This window comes from Acartia tonsa, chromosome 10 (assembly GCF_053477335.1).
Source record: "Acartia tonsa isolate MP-2025a chromosome 10, ASM5347733v1, whole genome shotgun sequence".
NCBI lineage: Eukaryota > Metazoa > Arthropoda > Copepoda > Calanoida > Acartiidae > Acartia > Acartia tonsa.
In genome coordinates, this window is record NC_137269.1 from 7,110,887 (window position 1) to 7,136,492 (window position 25,606).

At 33.7% G+C, this 25,606-nt stretch overlaps 1 protein-coding gene across 1 annotated transcript; it reads left to right on the plus strand.

Moving 5' to 3' along the window:
- Position 1: 1 nt before the first annotated feature.
- LOC145330286 (protein C-mannosyl-transferase DPY19L1-like) lies at positions 2 to 24,395 on the plus strand. The gene is made up of 22 exons (XM_080174925.1): positions 2 to 82; positions 1,544 to 1,681; positions 7,507 to 7,593; positions 8,031 to 8,144; positions 8,516 to 8,582; positions 10,071 to 10,158; positions 10,726 to 10,789; positions 11,086 to 11,143; positions 11,725 to 11,832; positions 12,723 to 12,815; positions 14,255 to 14,352; positions 14,755 to 14,812; positions 15,290 to 15,353; positions 15,871 to 15,955; positions 16,693 to 16,831; positions 19,281 to 19,361; positions 20,509 to 20,646; positions 20,967 to 21,027; positions 21,430 to 21,522; positions 22,219 to 22,343; positions 22,849 to 22,938; positions 23,733 to 24,395. Exons 1-22 carry the CDS (start codon positions 9 to 11, stop codon positions 23,877 to 23,879), a joined length of 2,070 nt encoding a protein of 689 aa, XP_080031051.1. The 5' UTR covers positions 2 to 8; the 3' UTR covers positions 23,880 to 24,395.
- The last annotated feature ends 1,211 nt before the right edge of the window (positions 24,396 to 25,606 follow it).

Here is a 25,606-nt window from a genome sequence, read left to right on the forward strand (position 1 = left end):
TTTTAAAAATGTGTAAAACAGAAAAACAAAATGCGCGGAGGAAAAAAGTTACGTTTAAAGAGCCAGTTAAGGATCCAAACAGGTAGTAATAAGGGGGCGGGGTTTCAATGCAACTATGTCGTAATTAAAGCGCAAATGGCATTTAGAATCCGAATGTCGTTATGAAACTTGGCATGAATATTCCTTGGTAGGTCTATTTTCCTAAAATCGAATAAAAAGTTTAAAAAGTAACGGCAAAGTATTTTCAGGGCAAATCTCTCACAAGCCATATCGACACATCCTACTCTTTGCCGCTCCCAGACGTTTTTAACTTGTTCTAGCCGGTAGCCGCTGGTACTAGAATTCAAAAAAAATTGTTTTTGGTATCATTTCACTTGAGATAAAGCAAAAATATGTTTTTAAAAAGTTGATTTCTACGTAATTAATGATAGATTTGCCCTAAAAATAATCAAAAACGGATAAAGTTTAATAACGAAATTCAGATTTTAAGTGCCATTTGCGCATTGATTACGAGATGGTTGCATTACCCCCCCCCCCCCCTTTAAACAGGGAAATTTTTCCTAGGGCCAGCTTTGAGAAGTTTGTGAATTCTGCATTTTTTAAAGGCGAGGCTTTTCTATAATTAGGGTAGGTCCGTCCGTTCGGGACAGTTGGATCTTTACGTTAATTTAAATAGGTTAGAATTGTCTTATCGATATCTAACTTTGCATGCTGTATTAGTTAGGTACGATTTAGAAAGCGTAGCAACTCTATAATCGTTACCAGAATGTCCGTACGTTTATATAAAACATTTACTTTTTTGGCCAATTTGTATGTTTTAATTTTCTTATTTGTTTGATTTTTGGAATTCATATTTCAACAAAGTACAATGCTATAAACGATGCATTTCTATAATCAAGTCCTAAAATTGTAAGTATCATTATACAATTAGTCAGCTATGAACAGTGAACACTGACAGTTGAATTTCTTAGGATAAAGATAGCTTTCGGAAATTATAGTCATAAGAGCTTAAAATAACCAGGGAAAAAGGGAAAGATAATCTGACAATCAATTCTAAAGGAAAATTTCCCCACAACCCCCTTCTCAGTCTCACCCACCCCTTTTTAGTTACATGAAAAAAACAAGATACACCCCCCACCTTACTTTCAAAGGTTTCGTGATTTTTTGTAAAATTGATTGTTAGAATAGCTAGGCCTGAACATAACAAACACTAAGACATTTGTATTACATCTTTAAGTTTGAATATTTTTATATCCAGAATCCGCAATCGGTTCTTTTAAAAGCGGATTTAGATTGTGAATTGCTAGGCTAAAATTAGCGTCTTGAGTTTTTTGGTCCAAATATATATTTCAATTTTTAACAAAGTTAGGTTAGGTTGAGTAAAGGTTAGAAAATCTTTTAAGATATTGCTAGAATCCGGAATTCGTCAAAAAAAATAAGAATCAGGAATCTACGGATTAATCATTTTTGGGCGGATTTTTGTAAGAATCCGAATCCGTTCAAAAAATTGGACAGATTGCCAACCCTACATGATAACCATTAGATGGAGTATGGGCTACAAAGTATTGATATTCCTGCTGGCCCTGATAAGTGGATACCTAAACCACCACCACGTGGCCACTCTCTTCGAGAATGACCGCCACTTCAGTCATCTGTCCAACCTGGAACGAGAAATGACTTTCAGGAAGCTTAATAATTTACTCTTTTCTTAACACTAAATCTAAATCACTAGAAACGGGATCTAAAGGGATAAGACAATGTCCGATAAATTGATGTACATCCCCAATGATGACACACAAAATTTCACTTATTGTAGATTACAATTAGTGGTTAAAACTAAATGAACCAACCAATCAAATTTCAATAAAAGTCCCCAAGGTTATTAAGTCAACGAATAAGAAAATAAAACTTTGGGGACTAGTGCAGACTGGCCAGAATGTACGTTTTGTACGTAACGTATCGAATCTGAGTACGTTCTGGACGTTATATTGAGATGTGTACGTAACGTATTTTATATTTTGTATTTTTGTACGTTTTACGTTTTTTTTTTTAAGAATAATAATCAAATATTAGTAGAAAAGTAATTTGTATGTTTTGTACGAAAATTTTTGCAAAAACAATAGGTGTATTATATCAAATAAATTCAATAATATCTTCAATTTTCATAGAACAAAAATATGTAGGTAAATTATGCATATATGTTATTAGAACTTACAGTTTAAACTTATGGATTTAAAATATATGTCCTATAGATTTAGTTTAAACTATTGAACAGAAAGAGATATGCAGTTGACTAAATTCAAGTTTAAATGCATTTCATGCAACTATCCCTTTAATAGATTTTACGATAATTTTTTCAAATTCTTTATATACTTGGGTAAATTTTCCGAGATATAATATGGTGCTCAGTTTAGGATTAAGAAGTCTTATTTTTTGGTATCTTCAGTTTTTAAAGAAAAAGAATCAAATATAAGTATAAAAGTATTTGTATATTTATTTGTATTTGTACAAAAAGTATTACAAAAATAGTATATTATCTATAATACAAAGTAGGCCCAAACAAAATCGAAAATGATCAAGAAATAGCTAATGAATTCAATCGTTATTTTAGTCAAATTGGGTCTTCCTTAAGGCCTGAAATTCCTACCACTCCCAAAAACTTTTTTGAATATTTACCCCCCCCATGTCAGGATTCCCTCTTTTTTGAACCATTGTACCCCTTTAAGGTTATTAATATTATCCGTAGCATTAAACCTAAGCGTTCCACAGACATCAATGATGTCTCAATGTTTGTCTTGTCTTGCTGTGCTGATACCATTGCCACCCCCTTAACACATGTTTATAATTTATCACTTCAAAATGGCATTTTTCCTGAAAAAATGAAAACTTCTAAAATAGTTGTCCTTCACAAATCTGGTTCACTCAGCGAGGCAGATAATCATCGAGGCATTTCTCTCATTGATAACTTTTCCAAACCCATCGAAAAATATGTCTGTGACACGCTGGTTAAGTTTTTAGAGGATCGGTCTTTTTTTAGCAATCGCCAGTTTGGCTTCATGAAAGGGATCTCAACCTTCCATAATGTATTAAATTTAAGTACAATGATTACCCAAGCACTCAGTCGAAGCGCTTCCTGTATGGCCATATTTTTGGACATAAGGAAGTGCTTCGACATGATAAATAGAGATATCCTTTTTAGTAAACTTGAGAATTCAGGGATAAGGGGGGTTGCACTCGAATGGTTCCGTAGTTATTATGCAAATAGGAAGCAACGTGTATTTTTCAAGGGTCTTTTCTCCTCTACTATTGAATTCATTATTATTGGCGTACTCCAGGGGTCAGTCCTGGGACCTATTCTTTTTTTAATTTTCATAAATGACCTTGTTTTATGCAGTGAAGAGATACTAATCAATCTCTTTGCTGATGACGCAGTGGGCTTTCTTGAAAAGCAAAACATTATTCAATTAATAAATCTTGCAAAGGAACTCGTCCCCAGATTGACCCAATGGTACAACGCCAATAAACTTCTCATACACCCCCGCAAGACCAAATGCATGGTCTTCTCCTCCCCCCGAGAGATACTCACCCCCGCTGAGCTCGCAGCTAAGACCAACTTCGAAGTTTATGTAGATATGAATAATCACAATGAAAATGATGAATCAAAAATTACTAAGTTGGATCTTGTCAGCGGTACCAACGAGGGTAGTATCAAGCACCTAGGAATTCAAATTGATGAAAAAATGAAGTTTTCTTATCATCTTGAAAAAGTCTATAGTAAAGTTTCTAAGATAATTTATAGTATGAAAGTAATGCGACACCTATTGGATAAAAAGCATTTAAGGTTACTCTATTCTTCTTACATTAAGTCGAATATCGAATACTGTTGTCTCCTGTTCACTGCTTGCCCTATGTATTTGTTAGCACCAATTATTAAACTACAAAAACAAGCCATTAGAATAATTGAAAATTTACCAAGCAGAGCTCACACAGCTGAATTCTTTAAATCTAATGGCATACTCCCATTCAATCTTTTAATTGAATTTAATGTTTGTAAATTCATGCACACCTATAAATTAGGTATTTTCCCTAAAATCTTTGAAAACACTTGGAACTTTGTTCAAGACAGACACACATACGGCACAAGGAACAGGAATAACTTTGCTTACGAACCAGGCACTAATAGAAACTTTCTCCTGCACGCCCCTCTTAACTCTTTTCCAACTATCTTTAACAGCCTCCCACTTGAAATTAAGTTGATTGATAATAAAAATATTTTTAAGAAGAAATGTTTTACTTATTTCCTAAACAAAATCGAGTTTTAATTAGAATGCAAATTTTTCTTTCCCTTTACTCAACATTGGTCAATACCAAAGTGTAATTAACATTGTTTTTTTATTGATTTTCTTTTTAAGCCATCCAGGAAAAGATTTTGAGTTTTTTAAGATTTTAAGATTTTCGCTTGTCTGTTTCTATTCGCACTTTTTATTCTATTTTTGCCCTCGACTTTTTGTAAGCACTGAACTTATTTTGATAATATTAAATAAAACAGCATTTTTTTAACCTCAAATCATACCGTATAGGTTCCGTAGGAACCGACACACATACCCAAGTATAGAGTAGCTTGACATAACTTGCTTTTTATCCATTTTATCGGTCATCTATCGGTTTTTTATCGGTTTTTTTATCGGTTTTTATCGATTTTTTACCTATTTTCATAACCATATTTTTTTAAAAACATATTTTATTTCTTTTATATTTATTTTATCCAGCAGCTAACATTTCATTTAGGCTTCGCCCCAGGGTGCGGTGGGGGTTCCCCCACCCCGCTGATTTGCATTAGTTTACAAAAATAAATTGAGGGGTGGTTGATTTTTTTGGGGGGTTGGGTTTCCCACACTCTAAGAAAATAGCCTAAAACTACCACAGGACCAGTAGATATATTCCCTGAAGATTAGAACCCAATCTGTTTAGCGGTTACCAAGATCTTAAGCTTTAGACAGACAGGCATTGATTTACTTTGTATTAAAGAGTAGTATTTTCTGAGATCTTTAGCAATAGACAAAATAACCCTATATCCTATTATATGTTTATTGTTTATCCTATAAATCCTTTTTTTTCTGTAACGAAGAATCTCGCTAACTGCTGAACCGACATGATCTATGTGAGGTTGTAGGCTATTTTCTCTGTCCTTCCATATCCCTTCAAGAACCTGTATTCAAAATGGTAGAAAAATAGCCTAAAACCATCTCGGTAACTGTGTGAAGTAGTTATGAAAATCTTAAGCATCAGACAAAAAACTTACTACTTTATTTAATAGAATATACTTAGTACGTAATAACAGGATATATGTCTCTCTGTCAGTTTATTTGTACCGAAGGTTCTCGCTAACCGCTGAACCGATATGGTTCTCCTTTACAGGGTAGCTTCTCATAGGTCCTGGGAGAGGGTACAACCACCCTCCCAAGAGAAATTACTCTTAGAAAAAAATCACCACCCTTCCCCTATTTTTTCTTTCTTTTTAAAATTGAAATCAGAAATGGGGGTGGTCTACTCCCCCCTCCCTCACTAAAAAATTTATTAGCGAAGCTACTCTATAATCACTTTGTCAGTCCGTTATATGCTATCGGAGAAACCTGATTTTCTCGGCTCCTGTTTTTTGATTGAATAAGTTCACATTCTACATATTTTCATTGAGATTTGCCTTTTGGTTGGGGTGCTAGATCTATTCCTAGATTTTCTTTTTTTATGGTTTTCTCGACTTCTATTCAAGATAGACGACTGAAATTTTCAGGGAATAAATAAATTCACATTCTACATATTTTCAAAAAGTTTCTTTAAGGTTTGTCTATTTGTTGCAGTGCTAGATCGATTCCTAGATGTATAGGTTTTTGATTTTCTCTACTCATAATCCTGATAGACGGTTGTAATTTTAGGGATTGTATTAGTTTTCATTCTTAATACTTCTACTAAATTTCATTGAGATTTGCTTATTGGTTGGGGGGCTGAATTTATTCCCAGATTTTCACGTTATTATATATTTTTAAAAGGTTTTGTGATTTATTTATATAAGTTAAATGCTTATTTCTTACGACACTACTCTATCTATAATACAAAGTAGAACGATGTCTGTCTGTCTGTCCGTCTGTCTGTCCGTCTGTCTGTCCGTCCCTTAAGATCTCGGTAACCACTGAACCGATCGGATTCTACTCTTCAGGGAATATACCTACAGGTCCTGTGGTGGTTTTAGGCCATTTTCTTGGAGGGTGGGACACCCCTAACCCCCCCAAAAGGGGGATTTCCTTGGTCCTTTTACGTATTTCGCCCAAATTTTTTTTATCACCTCTTTGGGCAGAGCCCCTAAAGGCTAGGGGCGAAGTTGCTAGTAGTTTAAATAGTTCCCAAATTTCCATCCATAACTTTTGAGCTTCGCTACTTAAGGATGTTGTCATCCTTGTTTTTTACTTTTTATTTTTAAATAAAAAAAATTGGTTTTTGAATTCAACTCCCCCCCCCCCCTTAATCAAGTTCCTCTAGAGGCCTCTAAGGGCGTAGTCGCTGGTCCTTATAATAGGATATACTTTGTACAAAATAACAGGATGTCTGTTTGTTTGAACCAAAGAATCTCGCTAACCACGGAACCGATATGGTTCTCCTTAACAGGATAGCTTCTCATAGGTTTTTGAAAGTTTTATAACTATTTTGGGGAAGAGTATCACCATCCACCCTCCCAAGAGAAATTGACTTTAGAAAAAAAACTACCTCCTCCCCCAAAAAATGAATTTTAATTGCTCACTGATTTTTAGTTAATTTTTTTCCAGATGCCTATAAATAACTTTTGAGCTTCGCTACTTATGTATGTTGTAATCCATGTTTTTTTATTGAATTCAACTCTCTTCTCCTCAAGTGCCCCTAGAGGCCTTTAGGAGCGTAGACGCTAGTTCTTTTAATTAGAGTAATAGGATATCTTGTGTCTGTCAGTTCGCTATGGTTCTCCTTTACAGGTAGCTGCTAGTAGACTTAAATGTATTGATAAAAGGTAACTAGGAAATTATTTAACTTATTTTTATTAGGAATGTACGTTTTTTACGTACAATATTTCTCGTATTTATAAATATAATAGGTATATTTTATTATTTATTCTATGTTAAATCATGTTAATAACATACTTATATAAGTATCACCATCTCTGTCTGTGTGTATATAAGGATCTCGCTAACCTATAATTTAATTTTGATTTAAGGATCAAGTCTGAAATACAAAGGCACGTCTATTTTGACAACTTTTAAATACTGCTAGTTCGAGGAGACTCAATATGCACGTAAATTCTTTATGGTGTTTGTGCTGGTGTTAGTAGCTACGTCGAAAAATGTTAGGAAGGGTGAGAAAAAAGTCAAATGTATTTTTCTACCATTAATACAAGCCGCGTAATTTAAGCTAGAAAATTTGTATTTTTGCACTCATTTTATGTACATTGTACAAAAGAGTAAAAAGCTTTATATTTGTAACCAGAACTGAAATGGGAATGTATTATTCGTACTACAAAACTCTGGTGAATGCTGATACATTTACAGATGGATTATATGCGCTATACAGGTATAATTATACATTTGTTATAATATTTCCATGAAACACATTTGAACTAGGTGATACAAATATGTTTTCCAAATTACATATAAAAGAATTTCTATTTTGTACTATGAAAGTATTAACATATTAAGACTTGAAAATTATACTCATGTGTTATGTGCATCTTTAAAGGGGAGAAATTCTTGACTTTTCTGCCCACCTGAGTAATAGGTTACGTATACTTTAAGATGTGCAATCTTTATCTTGTAGTCCTAACTGTACGTACACATCAAAGAGTTGGACCAGGCCCTCTCCAAACTTTCACTGTAAATGTCGTGCACCTGTCATAGTAGCAGTAGGAACATTAACGTCTGCGGTTATAAAAATGTGTTGAGCCAGGAAAATGTTCAGAGTAACGTAATGCGACTATGACTGCCGAGCCCTTCTAATTTTTTCTTTTTCAGGAATAACAAGACCGAATATCCCGACACCATCAACACACTGAAGAGGTTCAACCTGTATCCAGAGCTCGTCATTGGAGCCCTCTACAGGATGGCCAATCAGTCTGGCTTTATCAGGTCTGTAATATATTAACAGATAATGAGACAGGGGTCTTAAGGGATAAGACAATGGACAATAAATTGATATACATTCTTAACATAATAGCACAATTACCCTTATATACCTAGATTAGAAACGTTTGGACATTGCTAGAATTTGTTGTAATATTGATAGAAAAGAAAAAAAAAAGTTGGAACCTTTTCATTACTCCTTTACAGAGTAGCTTCTCATAGGTCCGGGAAAGGTTTTTTAACTATTTTGGGGGAGAATACCACCACCCTCCCAAGAGAAATAGTCTCTAGGTGAAATTTACCCCCTCCCAAAAAAACCCATAGATATTTAAGGTTTTAACTATTATTTTCATTATAAATATATTTATTTTTTCCAGCCAAGAATGTTGGAAGGTTGAAAGGGGCCAAGGCATGGCGCCCGTTTACAGCTGTGAAGGATTACAGGTAAACTTATTTTATTCTCCCATCCTCCAATAATATAAAGTACCTAGGGTAAAGCGGGGCGATCCCGGTTTTGAGGTGAAGTCGGTATTTTTTTTACCACCTTCATTAAATGACATTTTTCTCCATGTTCTAATCGACTGACAGAAAAAAAACATAAAATCAAATTTGTTCCTTATTAAATTGCCTACAAAAAAGTATAAAATGAAATTTTTGTGAGATGAATTTTTAGGGTACTTATTGGGTCTTAAAGTCGGACGACAAAAAATTTTTTTTTCGATTTTTTTGCTTCGGTCGGAAAAACGGTAAGTTGGACAAAAACTGGTAAGAGCTAGAGCTTAGACGTCTTCAGGGGACTTATTAGGAATCTAATAGGCTATCCATTTCCGTTTAAAACTTTAAAAAAGCTTGTATAGTTTTTTCTTAAATCGACTAAAAGTGAAGCGGGGCGAATTCGGTTTTTTCACTTTTTATACTAACTTTTTCAATTTTATATAAAAAAGTGAAATTTTCGAGAGAAAAAGTCAAATTTCTCGTACTTAGAAAAAATTGTCCGATCTTCAAAATTTTTTTTGTGAATGCTCTTTATTACATTTAGCAACTTTAACCTTTCGGGCATGCTGTAATTAAATCAATATGTCATAGGTTTTTTGAAGCTGGAAAATCGACCACAGATTTTCCAAACTTTTCTCTTTTTTTCAACTTGATTTTTTAAAGGAAATTTTGCTAATAGAACTATTTTTTTTTTGGCCAAATCTATTCAAAATTGCCTGAATTTTAAGGATCAGGCCTTTAAAGTCATAAAAAGTCATTTTTTCTAGTAGTATTTTTATGTTTTTTATCAAAAAAATTTTCGAAAAAAAGTCAAATTTCGCGTACTTCGGAAAAATTATTTTTTTTGGTAGAAAAAATTGACCTATCTTAATAAAATTTTTTGTGCATACTCTTTATTACATTTAGCAACTTTTACCTTTTGGGCATGCTGTAATAAAATCAATACGTCATCGATTTTTCGAAGCTTGAAAATGCCCTACCGACTTCGCCTCAAGGCGGGGCGAAGTCGGTGCCGTTTTAGAGATCAATTTTGACAAACTTCCCAAAGTCCTAGGTTTACGTCCTTTTAGGACCTGATCGACTTTTCCGAGATCTTTCTACTGGTCTTGGTCCCATTCAAAAAAAATAATTTTTACGATTTGCAGGTTCAAAAAACCGAAAAAAACACCGAGTTCGCCCCGCTTTACCCTAGTTCTTTACTGAATGTTTTTATCAAATAGCATTTATAGCACCAATTAACTCCTCAGTGGGGTATTGAAATAGCATAAACCCATCTAAGACCAAAGTTAAGCTCTCCTTACAGGGAGAACTCAATCAGTTCTGTAGTAACTAAAATCTTAATCTTCAGACAAAAACAAACATAGGATCAAACATTTTTCGATGTCGTGCAGATTAAACTTCCTTCTTTGTCATAATCCAATTATTTTCGTTCTCTAGGATCCACCACATTTTTACCTAGCCGGAGTATGGCTGTGTGCCGGACTCACAACATTTGTACTCTTCATTCTTGCTACAGTTATTTCAGGTACAAGTGTATTGAAATGTAAACATAGATCAGCTGATTGTAAAGCATGGTACAGCTGAGTTGGTGTGTGATTGCCGCGTAACTTACCTACAATGTCGTCTTATTGTGTTGAAATAATATTATGAATGAATAATGTAAATGACCATAATTTTCTTACAATTAGAAAACATTTCCAGTATAGCTTAGAAACCGATTGATATCCGTTGGATTAGAATTTAGAACCGGTTCTCAGCAATACTGAAAAATCTTGTATCGTATCATATTAAAAACATTACATTAAAATCATAAGATAAATATTATAATTTTTCATTTTAATATCTGCAGAAAGCTGTCTAAGATGCGATACGTAAATAATACCAACTGAGATCCAAAATAACTGCAGACTAACTTTGTAACCATGGACGTCCAAGCTTTTTTTGAGGGGGTTAATATAAGGGGTTTTAAAGCTTCAATGGGATAGGAAATCTAATGTATTTTATAAGAGGGATAAAATAATTTGAAGTCTATGTTGAAAATTGCCACACAATAATATATTTTTTAGCTATTTATATTTTTTTCATTATTTAGAGTCTTTGATTGGAGGGGTGATAGCCACCGCTTGTTTCTTTTTTAACCATGGAGAAAGTACAAGGTTAAACATTTTATTAGATGTTTTATGTTCGCACGTCTTTTTGTCTTTTTTTTTATTTAGTTTTCAAAGTTTTACCTTATTTGGGCTGGATTCTTCCTATACTTTGGGTAGAGATAGTGTATAATAGAATATTAAAAAGCACCAGTGAATGTACAGTTTTTGTCTATGACATTTGTTTTATAGATATAATTGCCGTTGTTTTCAAGCGTCTACGTACGCCCCCTAGAGGCCTATAGAGGCACTTAAGGTGGAAGGGGACACTCATCATGTTACTTTTATATTTTTATTATTTGTAGAGTGATGTGGACACCGCCTCTGAGAGAAAGTTTTGCCTTTCCAATTTGTCTTCTACAGGTAAAATAAACTTTGGTGCTTTCATTCCCTATTGCGCACTGACCCCCCCCCCCCCCCCCTATCACTTATTTTTAAAATAATAAAGGGGAGGTCCTCTCCCTCTCGGAAGGTGGTTTTATTTTCTATGCCTAACCAATTGGGGGGAGGGGGGGGGGAAGCTGCGGAGCCTATACCTTTGATTCCCTAACACAGTACTCAATAAATCTAACCTGACCTAATGTAATAAAAAGGCTACCTACCCTTTTTCGAAATTTATTTAAGAAGTATATGGTGGGGTGGTGTTTAGGCAGGGAAGTTATCAGTGCTTAATAAGGTGAAAGAGCCAATTTTTTTTTATTAACAAGTACAGATAAAATATTATATGTTGTTGGAGTTCAGAGGGGATGTGAACGCCCTTTTAAAATGATGGAGGTATGTTTTTTTGGACCTATCTGCAGTATCGCTAAAGATCTTTGAATTCGGAATCCTCCTATGCCCTGTACTATAAAATTCTTTTCATGCCATACCTAAACATTTTAATTTTTTCTTGGTTTGTTATTTTCCTTTGAAAAAAAAATACCTAATATTGGTCTTTTTTTCAGGTTCTGTCAGTAACCTGTGCCCTGAACTGTGTGAAAACCGGATGGAAAAACCTGTTCTCCATCTCCCTAACAACACTGGCATTCATCCTTTGTTGGCAATTTGCCCAGGTATTTCAACATTAGCGGCTTCGGGCACTTGAGGAGGGAGGAGTTGAATCCCAAAAGATTTTTTTTTTGGGGGGGGGGGTTAATTTTTTATATAGGGGCGATTTCTCTTGAGAGGGTGGTGTTATCCTCCTCCAAAATAGTTATGAACCTTCCCGGGACCTATGAGAAGCTACCCTGTTAAGGAGCACCCGATCGGTTCAGCAGTTAGCGAGATCCTCGGGTACAAACAAACAAACATCAAACTTTATTATAAGGATTGTTTACTAGGATATATAAGTTGGAAGGAATTTTAATGTTAGGGGGAGAATTGAAATCTGCATCAAATTTTAAGGATTTTTTTTTATAAAATTCGTTTTTTTATAATTCTTTATCTAAAAGCGGAAATACAATTTAAGTTAATTAATATTGACATCTGTGATTGGTGGATTGAAAACTATCTGCGCTCTGATTGGAATAGCTTAAGCGTCGTACATCATTCACCTAATTAGAGCGCAGGTAGTTTCTAATCCACTTATCCTATTAGTCAAAATTAATTAACTTCAAAATTCCTTCCAACCTATATATCCTATTGTTTACAGCAGTTCTATGAATTTTAAATAAACACAATAACATGAAGAAAAATTATAGATTGGCAATTATTGTAAGTAGGTAGCGGCTGCGCTCCTAGCATCTAGAGACTTTGTAGTATTGGGATTGGGATGTCATAACTATGGCTAAAAACCATTCCAATACTATTTTTAAATAAATCCTTTCAATTAGTTTTAGAATATAAATAGATACTTTTGTTAGAGTAGGGGGGGGTGGGGGGGGGGGGAGTAACTTGATAAAGGCTAATACAAAACTACAGCCGTTTTCGAGATCTCATAGATTTCTTACTTTTATATTTTCAGTTTATGTTGTTTACCCAAGTGTGTGCTGTGTACATGTTGTATGTCTTCAGAGTTATATCTAAAGATGTTTTGGCTAGCTTCAATATTTCAGTGGTAAGTAATTTTCTTCGTGCATTTACCTAAAAATATTGAATATTAAAATTACTACTTTATATAGGGTTGGCAATCCGTCCAATCTTAGGGTCACATTCGAATTCTTACAAAAATCCACCCAAAAAATATCACATTAATCTGTGGATTCAGATTGTGGATTGCGGATTCTAGCAATATTTTTAATATTTTGTTGTAAATAAAAAAAATTCTAGCCCCTACAGCGGCCAATTTCTAACCCTTACTTAACCTAACCTAACCATGAAAAGCTACTGTGAAAATAGAATACAAAAATCTTTGAATCCTACCCACCATTAATTGATAAAAAACATAAGTCATAAAAACTAACAATCCGAATCTGCAATGTCAATTGCTGATTAGTATTCTGGTTCCAAAAATTGGGCGGAGCTTATAAATTGGTTTGAAATGGGAGAATGGTATTTTTTCACAAATTTTTTTAAAACAAAGAACATGTCATGTGTAAAATAATTCTAAGAAATAAGATCGCCTGAAGTTTGATGTTTTTAAAGGGTGGATTGACGGCTATTGTCAATATTAGAATAGCTCCACTGTTAACTAGAGGATACTTTTACTTGCGAAGCTAATCTATAATTTACTTTGTCCGTCAGTCGGTCCTTAACTCTATGGGGAATTCTAATTTTCTCGGCTTCTATGTAAGATAGGCATCTAAAATTTCCAGAGAATCTTTCTATGGCCTGTACATTGTTTTGTCTGTATATCTGTCTTTTAAAAAACATGACAACTTAAATTCTTATAAAGGTTTCGCGATTTATTTTCTTAAGTATTTTCTATTTTGACACCTGAACATCTGCTCTATAACTCACTTTGTCTGTTTGTCCATACATTTGTATATTTGAATCGAACACTACCAAGCAAAAATAAACTATTTAAATTTAAATTAGTCGATTCAAATATTTGCAACAAATGTAAAACAGAAAGCAATACAGATCATGCATTATTCTTTTGTATATTTCCTTCTTATTTTATTCATAAACTATCTGTCTTTTAGATATTAAGTATAATAATGGACAACCTCAATTTATTTTTCTAAAAGAAAGCTTTTACCTCAACTATTAAATCTTATTTTAGCTGCAAAGGACAAATCACTCAAATTAAGCAAAGAAGAATGTATTTCAAATAGGAATAAAAACAACCTGTATGCCCATACAATTCTCCTAACCCAATTTCCCTTCAAACTGTTACAAAATGCAGGGCAAGAAACTAATTTTATCTCTGATTTTCTTAATTTTTTAATAACACAGTGATTACTTTTTTTCGTATTAATTCCTAGCTACCAAGCTATGTTGATGTAAATAAAAGTCTATTATATTATGTATTATTATATGTAATTTTGTATGTATATGTTTCTCTATGAAATACATATCTTTAAAAACAAAACAAACTTATGGATATTTTTTTAGTTGATTGGTCTGCTACACGCAGTTGCTCTGATGTTTGGTAATGAGATGTTGTTTAGTTCTATGCTGTTTGCTTCACTATCGGCTTCTATTTTAATAAGGTATTTTTACATCTTTAATAGCATAGTTTTTTTTTATAATTAGAGAACGTCCGAAACGGATAGCTCTTAATTTAGAATGTTCGAATTGTCCTATCGATTAAAACTTTGCAAGGTGGTTCCTGTAACAGTTATGTACGATTTAGAAAGTTAAAATGATTGAAAAAGTTTTGACACTTAATTTTGTAAAGACCGATCATAAATCAACCTAGACCTTAAAAGTATTAAAATTAACGATTGGCAGAACGTGTTCATTAGCTTTAGAATTTGATATACAGTCCAATGTCCTGTTCCTGACTAGGCTTACAAATATGAGATTTTAATTACTGTTTTATAAGATAGGCTTCTGAATAATTTTGTGTAGATTTCCAAACATTGTTGATTCTTTACCTATAATTTTTTTAGTCTGCTGTTTGATGCCCCTCTAAGTGCTCTTCCAAGTTTTATAAAAATTACAATTCAGGTTAGTTTCAAAAATGGGGTAGGGGGGCGAAGCCTAAAACACATAGGATCTCCATTAAAAAAGAGTTACATCACAGAAATTTGAAATATTTTATCGCATTAAAACAACTTCCATGCCAAATTGACTCTTTTTTTTGTTGATTTTCTTTGTTTTTTTGGGGTAGTAACATAAAGACCTTTTAGTATTTTTAAGGTTTAAGAAAAATTTAGGTATATTTTAAATATTACTTTCAAATAGCAAATACAAATAGCACCTCTTGCTCCCCCCACCCCCGCCGGCCACCCTTTTATATAATATTTAAGATTAATGGGTGTGAAGCAAAGGATTTCAAATTGTCTAGTTAGATAAGAAAAAGCAAAACAAATAGGCGGACAATGGCGGTTTTCTGCGGCAGCAGTGGTTCGGCTCTCGTTCTTTTTTTACAATTTGTATCGAAAATGTAAAATTAATTCCTTAGGTAAACAAGTATTTTTATAGATTTTACTGTTTGGAGTTGTTTCTGTTGGAATCAAAATTGGCCTCTCCAAAGCTATGATGCTACAGGAACATTATTTATTTTTAAAACTACTTTTATTCTCATACAGTTAGGAGGTTAAAACCAGCTTTTTAGGGTTGGGTCGGATATCTGGCAATATACCTAATATTTTGAATTATTTTAAAAATCTCAATTTTTTAAATTTTAAATGGCTTTAATTTTCTTATTTTTGAAGCTAAAGATACTTTTTTAAAGAAAATGTTTATTTATTTGAAAACTTTATATTAGAAATCTCAAAACATGATTTTTGGCTGCGGCAGCTGTACTTGGCATGTGCCAGCCACCGCAGAAGAAATTTGACTGCTACTTCAATATCCTGCCTTAGAAATCATCCGGTATCCGGCCCATCCCTTGATTATCAATCCATAAAGTTTCAAAAATTTAAAATGTTTATTGTTTATAAAGTTAAAAAAGACTTGCTCTTTTTTATTACAATTATAAAAAGATTTTGACAAGTTTCATAATAACCGGACCATTCTTCCATATATTTTATTCATATGATTAGAGATAAATAATGTTTAATAGGACGATGCCCATGTAATGGAAATTTTCAAATCAAAATTTACAAATTTTAAAAGTTTCAACACACAGCTCTACAATTGTGCTAAAGGAATTCAATACCTTTATGATGTCAACTTGTAGAGCAGCTACGATAAAATAATATTTTAGTATGGTTTTGAAACTGATTAATATCCACTGAATTCAAAATGGTTCCGAGCCATGCTTAAAAATTCATGAATTTAAGACTAGATGTGTTGGCCCAAGCCTTGGTCCCCTTGGGGCCAATAAACCAGGACTTGATCTTAACAATTTTCATTTTACTATCCGCAGAAAGTTGTCTATAATTCGATGCGATAAAAAAACTAATTAACATGTTTATATTGGAATAGTATTTATAATTAACAATGAATTATGAGCAATCCTGTATGCATATATAGACCATTGTTGTTTATACTTACATATTTCTTCTGAAAACTTATGCACTCAATAAAATTATAGAGTAGCTTTACTCCTTCAATACAAAATTATTGTTATATAAAAGTAATAGGATCTCTGTATGTTTGTCTGTACCGAAGGATCCTGCTAACTGCTGAACCGATATTTTATTTCTTTATGTATGGCAGCTTCTCATAATTCCTAGGAAGGTTTTTAACCATTTTTAGGAAAGGTATCACCACCCTCCCAAGAGAAATCTCCCCTAAAAAATTACCCCCCCCCCCCCTCGAACTCAACCCCCCGCAAGTGCCCCTAGAGGCCTTTAGGGGTTTAGTTGCTAGAAATAAAAATTATAACAAAAACTTTATAATTGGTAACCTAATCATAAAGTTATTTTTACAACACAATCAGAATTTGACTTTCTTGGCTGGGAAACCCCCCTGTTGCTGAGCAAAACCCTCCTGTTACCCGCTGCCTGTTTGGCGGTCCTCTGCACTCTTTATCCGGTTTTGGTATTGATGAAAAATATGATTACCAAAAATTTGGAGGTATTTTTTTCCCCTAATTAAACTTTTTAATATTTATGATATTATTAATACTATGTGTTAATTGAAGAACTTTAATCGTCTTTTCTCGTGCTAGGATCAATATACAGCGTGGCAACATTTTTCAGTATACTGAAAATATTCAGTATTCTTCAGTATTTGGAAATTGGGGGTTCAGTATTTTCAGTAAATACTGAATAGGTATTCAGTATTTGAAAATTTTATTCAGTATTTTTCAGTTTTTGGAAATTTTCATGATTCAGAATTTTCATTATTTCTTAAATTCCAAAAATTTTTGCATAAATAAGATGTTTTTTCAAGTAGTTGACGTCAGATTTTTTTCTTCAGCGCTTCGCGCCTCACTTTACTTTCCTTTAAATTACCCTATAACTTTGTACATTAATTTTGCTTTTTTTTATGGTAAAATACATTTTTTTTCAATTTCATCTCAAATATAAATTTTTTAGATATTTGAGATGCTTTTATACAGTATTTTTTTCAGATATTTTTTTTGTCTATTAATAGAATGAATATGCTAAGGTGAGTACTTTGCATGATTATTGAAGGTAAAGTTTTTTAGCATGCTCTTAACCATAGACGTCCAAGGGGGGGGGGTAAAGTGGTGATTATTTTTTTTCATTTTACCCCTACCCTAAGGGTGCTTACGGCACCCCCAACTATTTAGCAGGGGGTATTTCCTCCCCCCAAACAATTTTGGGGGGGTAAATACCCCCCCCCCCCCATAATAAAAATCTCTATCAAAAAAAAATTTTGCGCGCTTCGCGCCCATTTTTAATACTAAATATTTAATAAAATTTAAATTACCCTCCCGAAAAATTTTACCCCAAGGGTAAATTTTGAGGGGGGGGGTAAACAAAATTTACCCCTGCCAACAGATTTTATAGGGGGTAATCACCCCCCCCCCCAAACAAATTTTACCCCCGGGGTAAAAATTTTAGGGGGGGGTAAAAAAAAATTTGCGCCATTTTACCCCCCCCCCCCCCATTAAAAAAATTTTACCCCCCCCAAAAAAAAAAAAAAGGTTGGACGTCTAAGCTCTTAACTCAACTAAAAAGTATTTAAGTTTTGTAATCATTTAAAATATTTATCAGTCATTTTCTGCTTAATTGGTGCAAAATTAAAAGATCTTTAGAATATCCCCCTAACTAGAGTTGGCTCGATAAAATTATCTCCCTATTGGCTAGTTTTCTATATGCATATCTATTTCTCAATAAATCTATTTTCCTCACCCGGCATTACTATCTAAAAGAAAGTAAATATTTAATAATTTAAATGATTTTTAAAAGATTTTTAAAAGATTTTTTTAAATTATATTTTTTTCTTTACATTACCATCACCAAAGGGTTAATGATGATGATTACAATTTTAGTTTAATATTTGAACACACAAAATGTCGCCACAATCGAATTCTTTTAAAACCTAATTTTCTTAAATTTATCATATTATAAATTTAAATTTTCTTTTTTATGATTAGAAATTAAATACATCAATATAAGGTAAATAGCAACATGAAATGAAAAAAATGAATTTATTTTTAATAAAGTAAAATAATGGGTCTTATCGTTTTGGGCAATGAGAGTTTATTATGGATTATTGGAGCACTATGAGTTTTAATCATATATTCCTTAGAAAACTTGAGCTCGTTTATAGACATTTATTTCCTATATAGATCTGATATGGATCTTGAAGCAATTAAGCAGGCCGTTTTGTACATGTTAAAAATTGGAAGATTTCATTAAATAAAAGTAATCGCAAATATACTTAGTAAATAATAAAGCTATGATGATATGAAATTTTGAAATGAGGAATCATATAAAAAAATACTTATTCAGTATTTGTATTTTTTTGTTCAGTATTTCAGTATTTTTTCTTATTTCAGGATTCAGTATTTTCAGTATTTCCTTTTTTTTCTTCAGTATCAGTATTTTTTTGGTTGTGGCCACACTGAATATATTTGAAGAATTTTCAAAATTCTTTTTCTCGTTTTCATTTGACGGAAACCGATTAATATCCGGTGGATAAGAACCGTCTCTCAACCATACGAAAAAAACTATGTCTAGCATTCTACGAATATAAAAATAGACAATCATAAGATTAAACTCAGTTTTTTTAGCCCCGAGATGCCGAAGGCACCGGCTAAATAACTGATGTTAATCTTGTTCATTTTATATCTGCGGAAAGCTGTTTATAATACGATGCTAGAATTAACTATTCCAATCTTGTATACTTTACACTTTCATATATACACTAGGTATACTTTTATAAAATCTTGAGTGTCTAAACTTTTCCACCATTAATTTAAATCTACTGAAGGGGTAATTTTGTTTAACAACATTGTGGATGTAAAATAGTTTTTCGTCCATTATCTTATCCCTTTAGACCCTTGAGTTTTGAATACTCTTTATTAAATCCACTTAATATATTTGTTTAGAATGTAGAGTTACCAAAGCCAGGTGTTTGTTACAACATAATACAGACTGGTGCCTATGCCATCATGGCTGTCCTAATCATGAGGAAAGTGTCGGGTCAATCAAATAACAGATAATTTGAGGAATAACAATTGTTATCCTTGGATAAAAGTAACTATATCTGAGTCTACATGTCTTTACCGAATAATAACCATTGAACCGATATGGTTCTTCTTTACAGTAAAGCTTCTAATAGGTCCTGGGAAGGTTTATAACTATTTTAGGGGAGGGTAGAACCCACCTTCCCAGTGAAATCGCCCCTAGAAAAAAAATGAAAATGTTTTTGTTTAATTTTCTTTAAATAAAACTAATATTGAAAATGGGATGGGGTGGGGGTCCATTTCTCCCATTCCCTCACAACAGGTCAGGTGCCCCTAGAGGACTCTATGGACACTTGAGGGAAGTGGAGTTCACCCTCAACTTTCAATTCTAAGTTTAAAGGTTTAAAGAGAATCAGCAAAAAAAAGAAATAACTATCTTTTTCAGAGACCATTTCTCTTGAAGCCTCCCTTTAAAAAGTTTTAAACCTTCTTTGGACATATAAGAAGCTACACAGTGGGTTAGCGAGATTATTCACCTCACAGAGACAGATACCTAGACATCATGTTACTTTTATATAAGAAAGACAGGGGTATAAATTCTGCCAATTTGATCTTGCTAAGGGGGGGGGGGGGGGTAAAAAAATATGTGGTTGGGGGGTAAAAAAATGTAAAAATTAAGAGAAATGAAAGCATTTTTTCCATTTTTCTTCCCTCTTTGGTGAAAAAAACTAAAAGAATAAAATAAAGAGTTTTGAAAAGATTTTTTCTATTTTATCCCCTTCCTTGCTGGAAAAAACTAGAAGGGGAAAAAGTAAAAATTTTTGCAGCAGGGAAAAAAATTAATCTTGTGCAGAATATACACCCCTGAAGAAAGATAATATGACTGTAAATGATTAAACAACCAAAAATTTTAACCTGTTTTTACAAAGGAAATAGTGAGCAAGCTTCCAGTCAAATGCACTAAGTCTAACTGTTCTTAATGTTGACCAAACGCATAGTATAATCAAACTCATATTTAAAAACAGTTTGATCTAATAAGCGCATTTGACTTGAATCTTACTCACAACTTTACTTTACTTTACGGAACGAAAACTACTATTCCCTTTTTAATTTGCATAACTTCTTACCTAACCTAACACTTATTATCACCAGGCTAAAATTATTCTTGACGCCGCATCTTTGCATTTTTGCGGCTATTTTGGCGGCTCCAAGATTAGCCGCCACATTCCGAGGAAGAGAATATCAGATTGCATTTATTGTTGCTCTTGTAGCTGCCATGTCCTATCAGGTGAGATAATTTGTTAATTGAACAAGGTATCTTTTAAAATAATATGTTTTTTTTTCATCGGCAACGCCCACTAGAGGCCCATAGGGTCACTTGAGGTCGAGGGGGGTAAATCGACTTTGCCCCACTTTCAATATCTGTTTTTAAAAAAAGAAAAAAAATGAGGGGATGGTATTTTTTTCTAGGGGTGTTTTCTCTGTTTAGGGTGGTGGTACCCTCCCCCTGAACCTATAAAAAGCTTCTCTATGAAGGAAAACCGGTTCAGTGGTTAGCGAGATACTTCGGTACACACAGACACACATAAAATGTCTATCTATTTTTAGGGAATCCATAATATTGGCGAGCAAAGAAAAATTATGGGAGAATATTCGGATCCAGAACTAGGTCAGTTTTTCACATTTTTAAAGGCGAAGGATTTCTAGGTATAATTTTTCTCTTGTTTTTCGTTCAGTTAGACATGTTAGAATTGTCCTATAGATTTCAAACTTTCCACGAGTAGCTCTTTAATTATTACCAGAAAGCCCATACGTCCATGTAAAACACGCTGTTTTTTACCTATAACATTTTTTATTCTAATCATCTGATTTTTAGCAATTGTGATTGCTATTTTCTTTTTAGTGGAAGATTTACATAAGTCCCAGGATGGTTTTGTTGCTATTTATATTTAAGCCTTTGTCTGGCTCGATCGAGGCCGGCCATTTCTAGGCTCTATTCTTACCCCTAGACTCACTAGATGCTAGGGGAGTAGCGACTAGTTACTACTACTAAGTATTTCAATTATTTCAGAGGAATTATTTGACTGGGTTGGTGAGAACACAGACGACCAGTCTGTCTTTGCTGGCTCCATGCCTTTGATGGCAAACTTGATGCTCTCTACAGGTATGCAAACATCTATAACAACAACTTTCTTGGAACTATAAGAAGCTTAACTGTAATAGAGAACTATAATGCCCCAGTAAGGGGGGGGGGGGGTTAATGCAACCATCTCGTAATCAATGTAGAAATGGCACTTTGAATTCGAATTTTGATCTGAAATTTTGCATGAGTAATCCTTGGTAGATCTATTTTCCCTAAATCGAACAAAAAGTTAAAAAAGTAGCGGCTAACGGCTGGCGGCTCATCCGTTTAGCCATTTGTTGGGTATTTTCAAGCGAAATCCATCATGAAACCTCTCTCCACTTAATGCTCTTTCTCGATCCAAAACTTTTTCAAACGGTTCTAGCCGGTAATTGCTGGTACTAGAAATCTAAAAAATGTTTTTTTGTATCATTTCACATGATTTAAAGCAAAAATATGTTTCAAAAAGTTGATTTCTAAGTAATTTATGACAGATTTGCCCTAAAAATAGCCAAAAAACGGCTAAACGGCTGAGCCAAGGATTACTCATGCAAAATTTCTGATCAAAATTCGAATTTTAAGTGCCATTTATACATTGATTACGAGATAGTTGCATTAAAAACCCCCCCTTATCGAGATCTTAGGCTACAGAAATAGAATCACAGTTAGACTTCTTGTAATTTTCATAAAAGGATGATTGTAATAAATGATTCATTAGAGTATGTATTTGTTGTGTAGGTCGGCCAGTTGTGAATCATCCCCATTTTGAGGATATAGGCAGCAGGGGGAGGACCAAATCTGTGTACACAATATTCAGTAGAAAACCTCAAGAACAAGTATTCCAGATTCTCAAGAACATGCAGGTTTGTTATTGTGTAATAAAACAAGTTATATATCGGATTGTACTTAAGACAGGTTTCCGCGAACAACAAAAGTGTAAAATTATAAGATTAAACCAGATTAAGATCATAATTGGACATGTTTACATTCGTAGAAAAATGGATATAATACGATGTTATACATATTTTTTCAGTATGGCTGAGAACTGGTTTTAATCCATCGGATATTAAGCGATACTGGAACTGTTCTTATGTATATATGTAGCTCTTATACTCTCTAAGTTAAGATTCAGATGCACATGAAGATTTTAATGAAAAATCCTTTGACTAATCTTTGATTGGTAAGCTGAGTGTATTCTATGTTACATTAAAACTAATCCGCAATTCTTGTGGAAGCTACTCAATTATTACTTCACCCTGGCCTAGAGTTTGAAGAGAGATCCTTCGGTGCACACAGATAGACAGATAGACATCCTCTTACTGTTATTTTTATGTAAGGTTAACAGTCGATAAAATATTAACTATCTAGGTTGACTATGTGGTTATATCCCAAGGGTGGTGCCTGTCTGTCAAACGAGATGGCTGTGCTATGCCAGAGCTTTGGGATCTAGAGGATAAGGTAACCCGCGATCGTTGCTCAACACGTAGCTCATATGCTCGTCGCCGCGCCGAATCTCGGGCCGAAACCGCGTCATAACTAAAGACGTTAAAAATGGTTTCTAATGCTACTATGTCAGGTGCGCGACATAAATAGTAAGAGTAGGGGGAATGCCTTGGCCCATAAACTGACGCAACTCAATACCATGCACAGTTAGGACTCCTCAGACAAAGGTCGAACAATCAAATAGTCGGTTGTCTGATGGATGTTACTTAACCTAATATCCTTGGGTGTCGCATCCCATTACACGTGGATGATGTTCTGGATTCTCTAGATGATTACTTAAATCGAAGGAGAATCCCGCCCTTACGAGGTATTGGTAAATGGATGTACCAGTTAATTCGAATACCATTCTGTTTCAGATTAATAATCCACTTTTTTGTACCAAATATTTGAAATCCGTGTAAATTCGGTATTTTGGGTTGCTCGAACTCGGTCAGAATGCAAATATATTTTAATGAATCTTGACAATGACAACCTCCATAAATCCGAAGCTTTAAAGTTAAACGTTAGTACAATTGAACATTAACACTTGAAAAGTCTGGAATAGTCCCTTTCGTGGCAACGCCCCTTAAGTGGCGATTCGTCGTATTTTTAAAATGGCTTTTACTAACTATTACAGTAATCATCTTGAACAGTTTTAAATCGATAGGACAACTCATACATCATATACCTAAATTAACGATTAAAGGTATCTGTTTCTCCTTGCTTTTAAAAATAGTAACCATAAAATTTAGATATTTTGTTTTATTTAGGAAAATGCGCACTACCCGCCTGTGTGTCCGATACTGTGGAAAAATCCGCGGCCATTTGTGCTCGTTTTCAAGAACCCTGTCTATATGGTACTGCAAATACCCAAAAAGATCGTTGAAATCAAAGAAACGCCTAAACTAAAAATTTAGAATAATATTTATTATAGGATACTTTTTTGGCCTTATACCGGACATCCGGCTGATTTTTTATGCCGGATATCCGGTATCCGGCTGGATAGCGGGCCAACGTTCGATATCCAGCAAATTACCGGTTATCCGGCATTATAATTCAGCCGTATATCCGGTATCCTGATAGTTTCAATATCCGGTATCCGGTCGGATATTGAATTTGCCCGGATATCCGGCCTAACCATAATTTAGAATAAACTTGTTTTAAAGTTGACCTAATATTTTGTAATGTTATTTGTTGAAATTAACTTTACTGTAATGTTTTACAAATTGTAATATTTAAGACTTGATTAAACTGTACAAATTGAAACACAGTCTCAAAAATCAAAACAAAACTGCCATTTATGTTAAAAGAAGAGGGGGGGGGGGGGTAAGAATTAAAATATTTTGAAATCTTAGAATTTGTGATTTTAGAAAACCATTTTATGATAATATTATAATATTGTCGAATAAAATTAATTATCAAGAAACAAAAAATCTCACTAACTTGATGTAACATTTTGAATCTCAAACCAAGAACGTCAACGCATTTTTAGTGGGTTAGGGGGACAAAATATCCTTTAAGGGGGTAATTATTTTTTTTTAGTGGGGGAGGGGTAAAATCCAGTATTTTTCACTCACCGAAAAAAACATTGTGGTGGGTTTTCACCCCCTTACACCCCCGCCCCTAAGACGTCCCCTTTTTTAAAGGACGTGTCCTAACTTTTGTGATTTTTTCTAATCCATTCGTGACGAGCTCCCAAAGTTCAAAGTTTTGATTCAATAGGGTTCAATAAAATAGAGGGGGGGGGGGGGGGTTAATGCAACCATCTCATAATCAATGATTAAATGGCACTTAGAATTCGAATTTCGATCTGAAATTTTTCATGAGTAATCCTTGGTAGGTCTAGTTTCCCTAAATCGAACAAAAAGTTGGAAAAGTAACGGCTGGCGGCTCAGCCGTTTAGCCGTATTTTGCCTATTTTCAGGGCAAATTCATCATTAATTACGTAGGAATCAACTTTTTAAAACATATTTTTGGTTTAATTCATGTTAAATGATAGCAATAACAATATTTTAAATTTCTAGTACCAACAGCTACCGGCTAGAACCGTTTGATAGGGTTTTTGAGCGAGAAAGAGTATTATGTGGAGATAGGTTTCGTGACTAATATGCTCTTAAGATTGGCAAAAACTGGCAAAACGGCTGAGCCGCCAGCCGTTAACCTTTACTTTTCCAACTTTTTGTTCGATTTAGGGAAAATAGACCTACCAAGGATTATTCATGCAAAATTTCAGATCGAAATTCGAATTCTAAGTGCCATTTAATCACTGATTACGAGATGGTTGCATTAACCCCCCCCCCCTTTTTTTTAATAATTACTCTACAGAAATAAAAAAGTAAGTTGTCAAATTAAAGATCTTACTATTTTTCTTCATAATGGCAATTTTCTTCTTTTTTTGTTGCATTTTAGTACCTTAAAACCAACTTAATTTTTTCAAAACTTAAATTACTTCAAAATTCAGAGGTCTACAAAAAAAACGATTGCATATCTAAATTCTATGGATCATTTCACATCTACTACTCAACAACTACAAAAGTTAGGACATGTTCTTTTCATTTTCTGCTTGAATACAAAACATAGGCTTCCAGAATTTCACTGAGGTTTTTTTTTATTTAGTGTCCTTTTTACCATCCCCTACGATCCC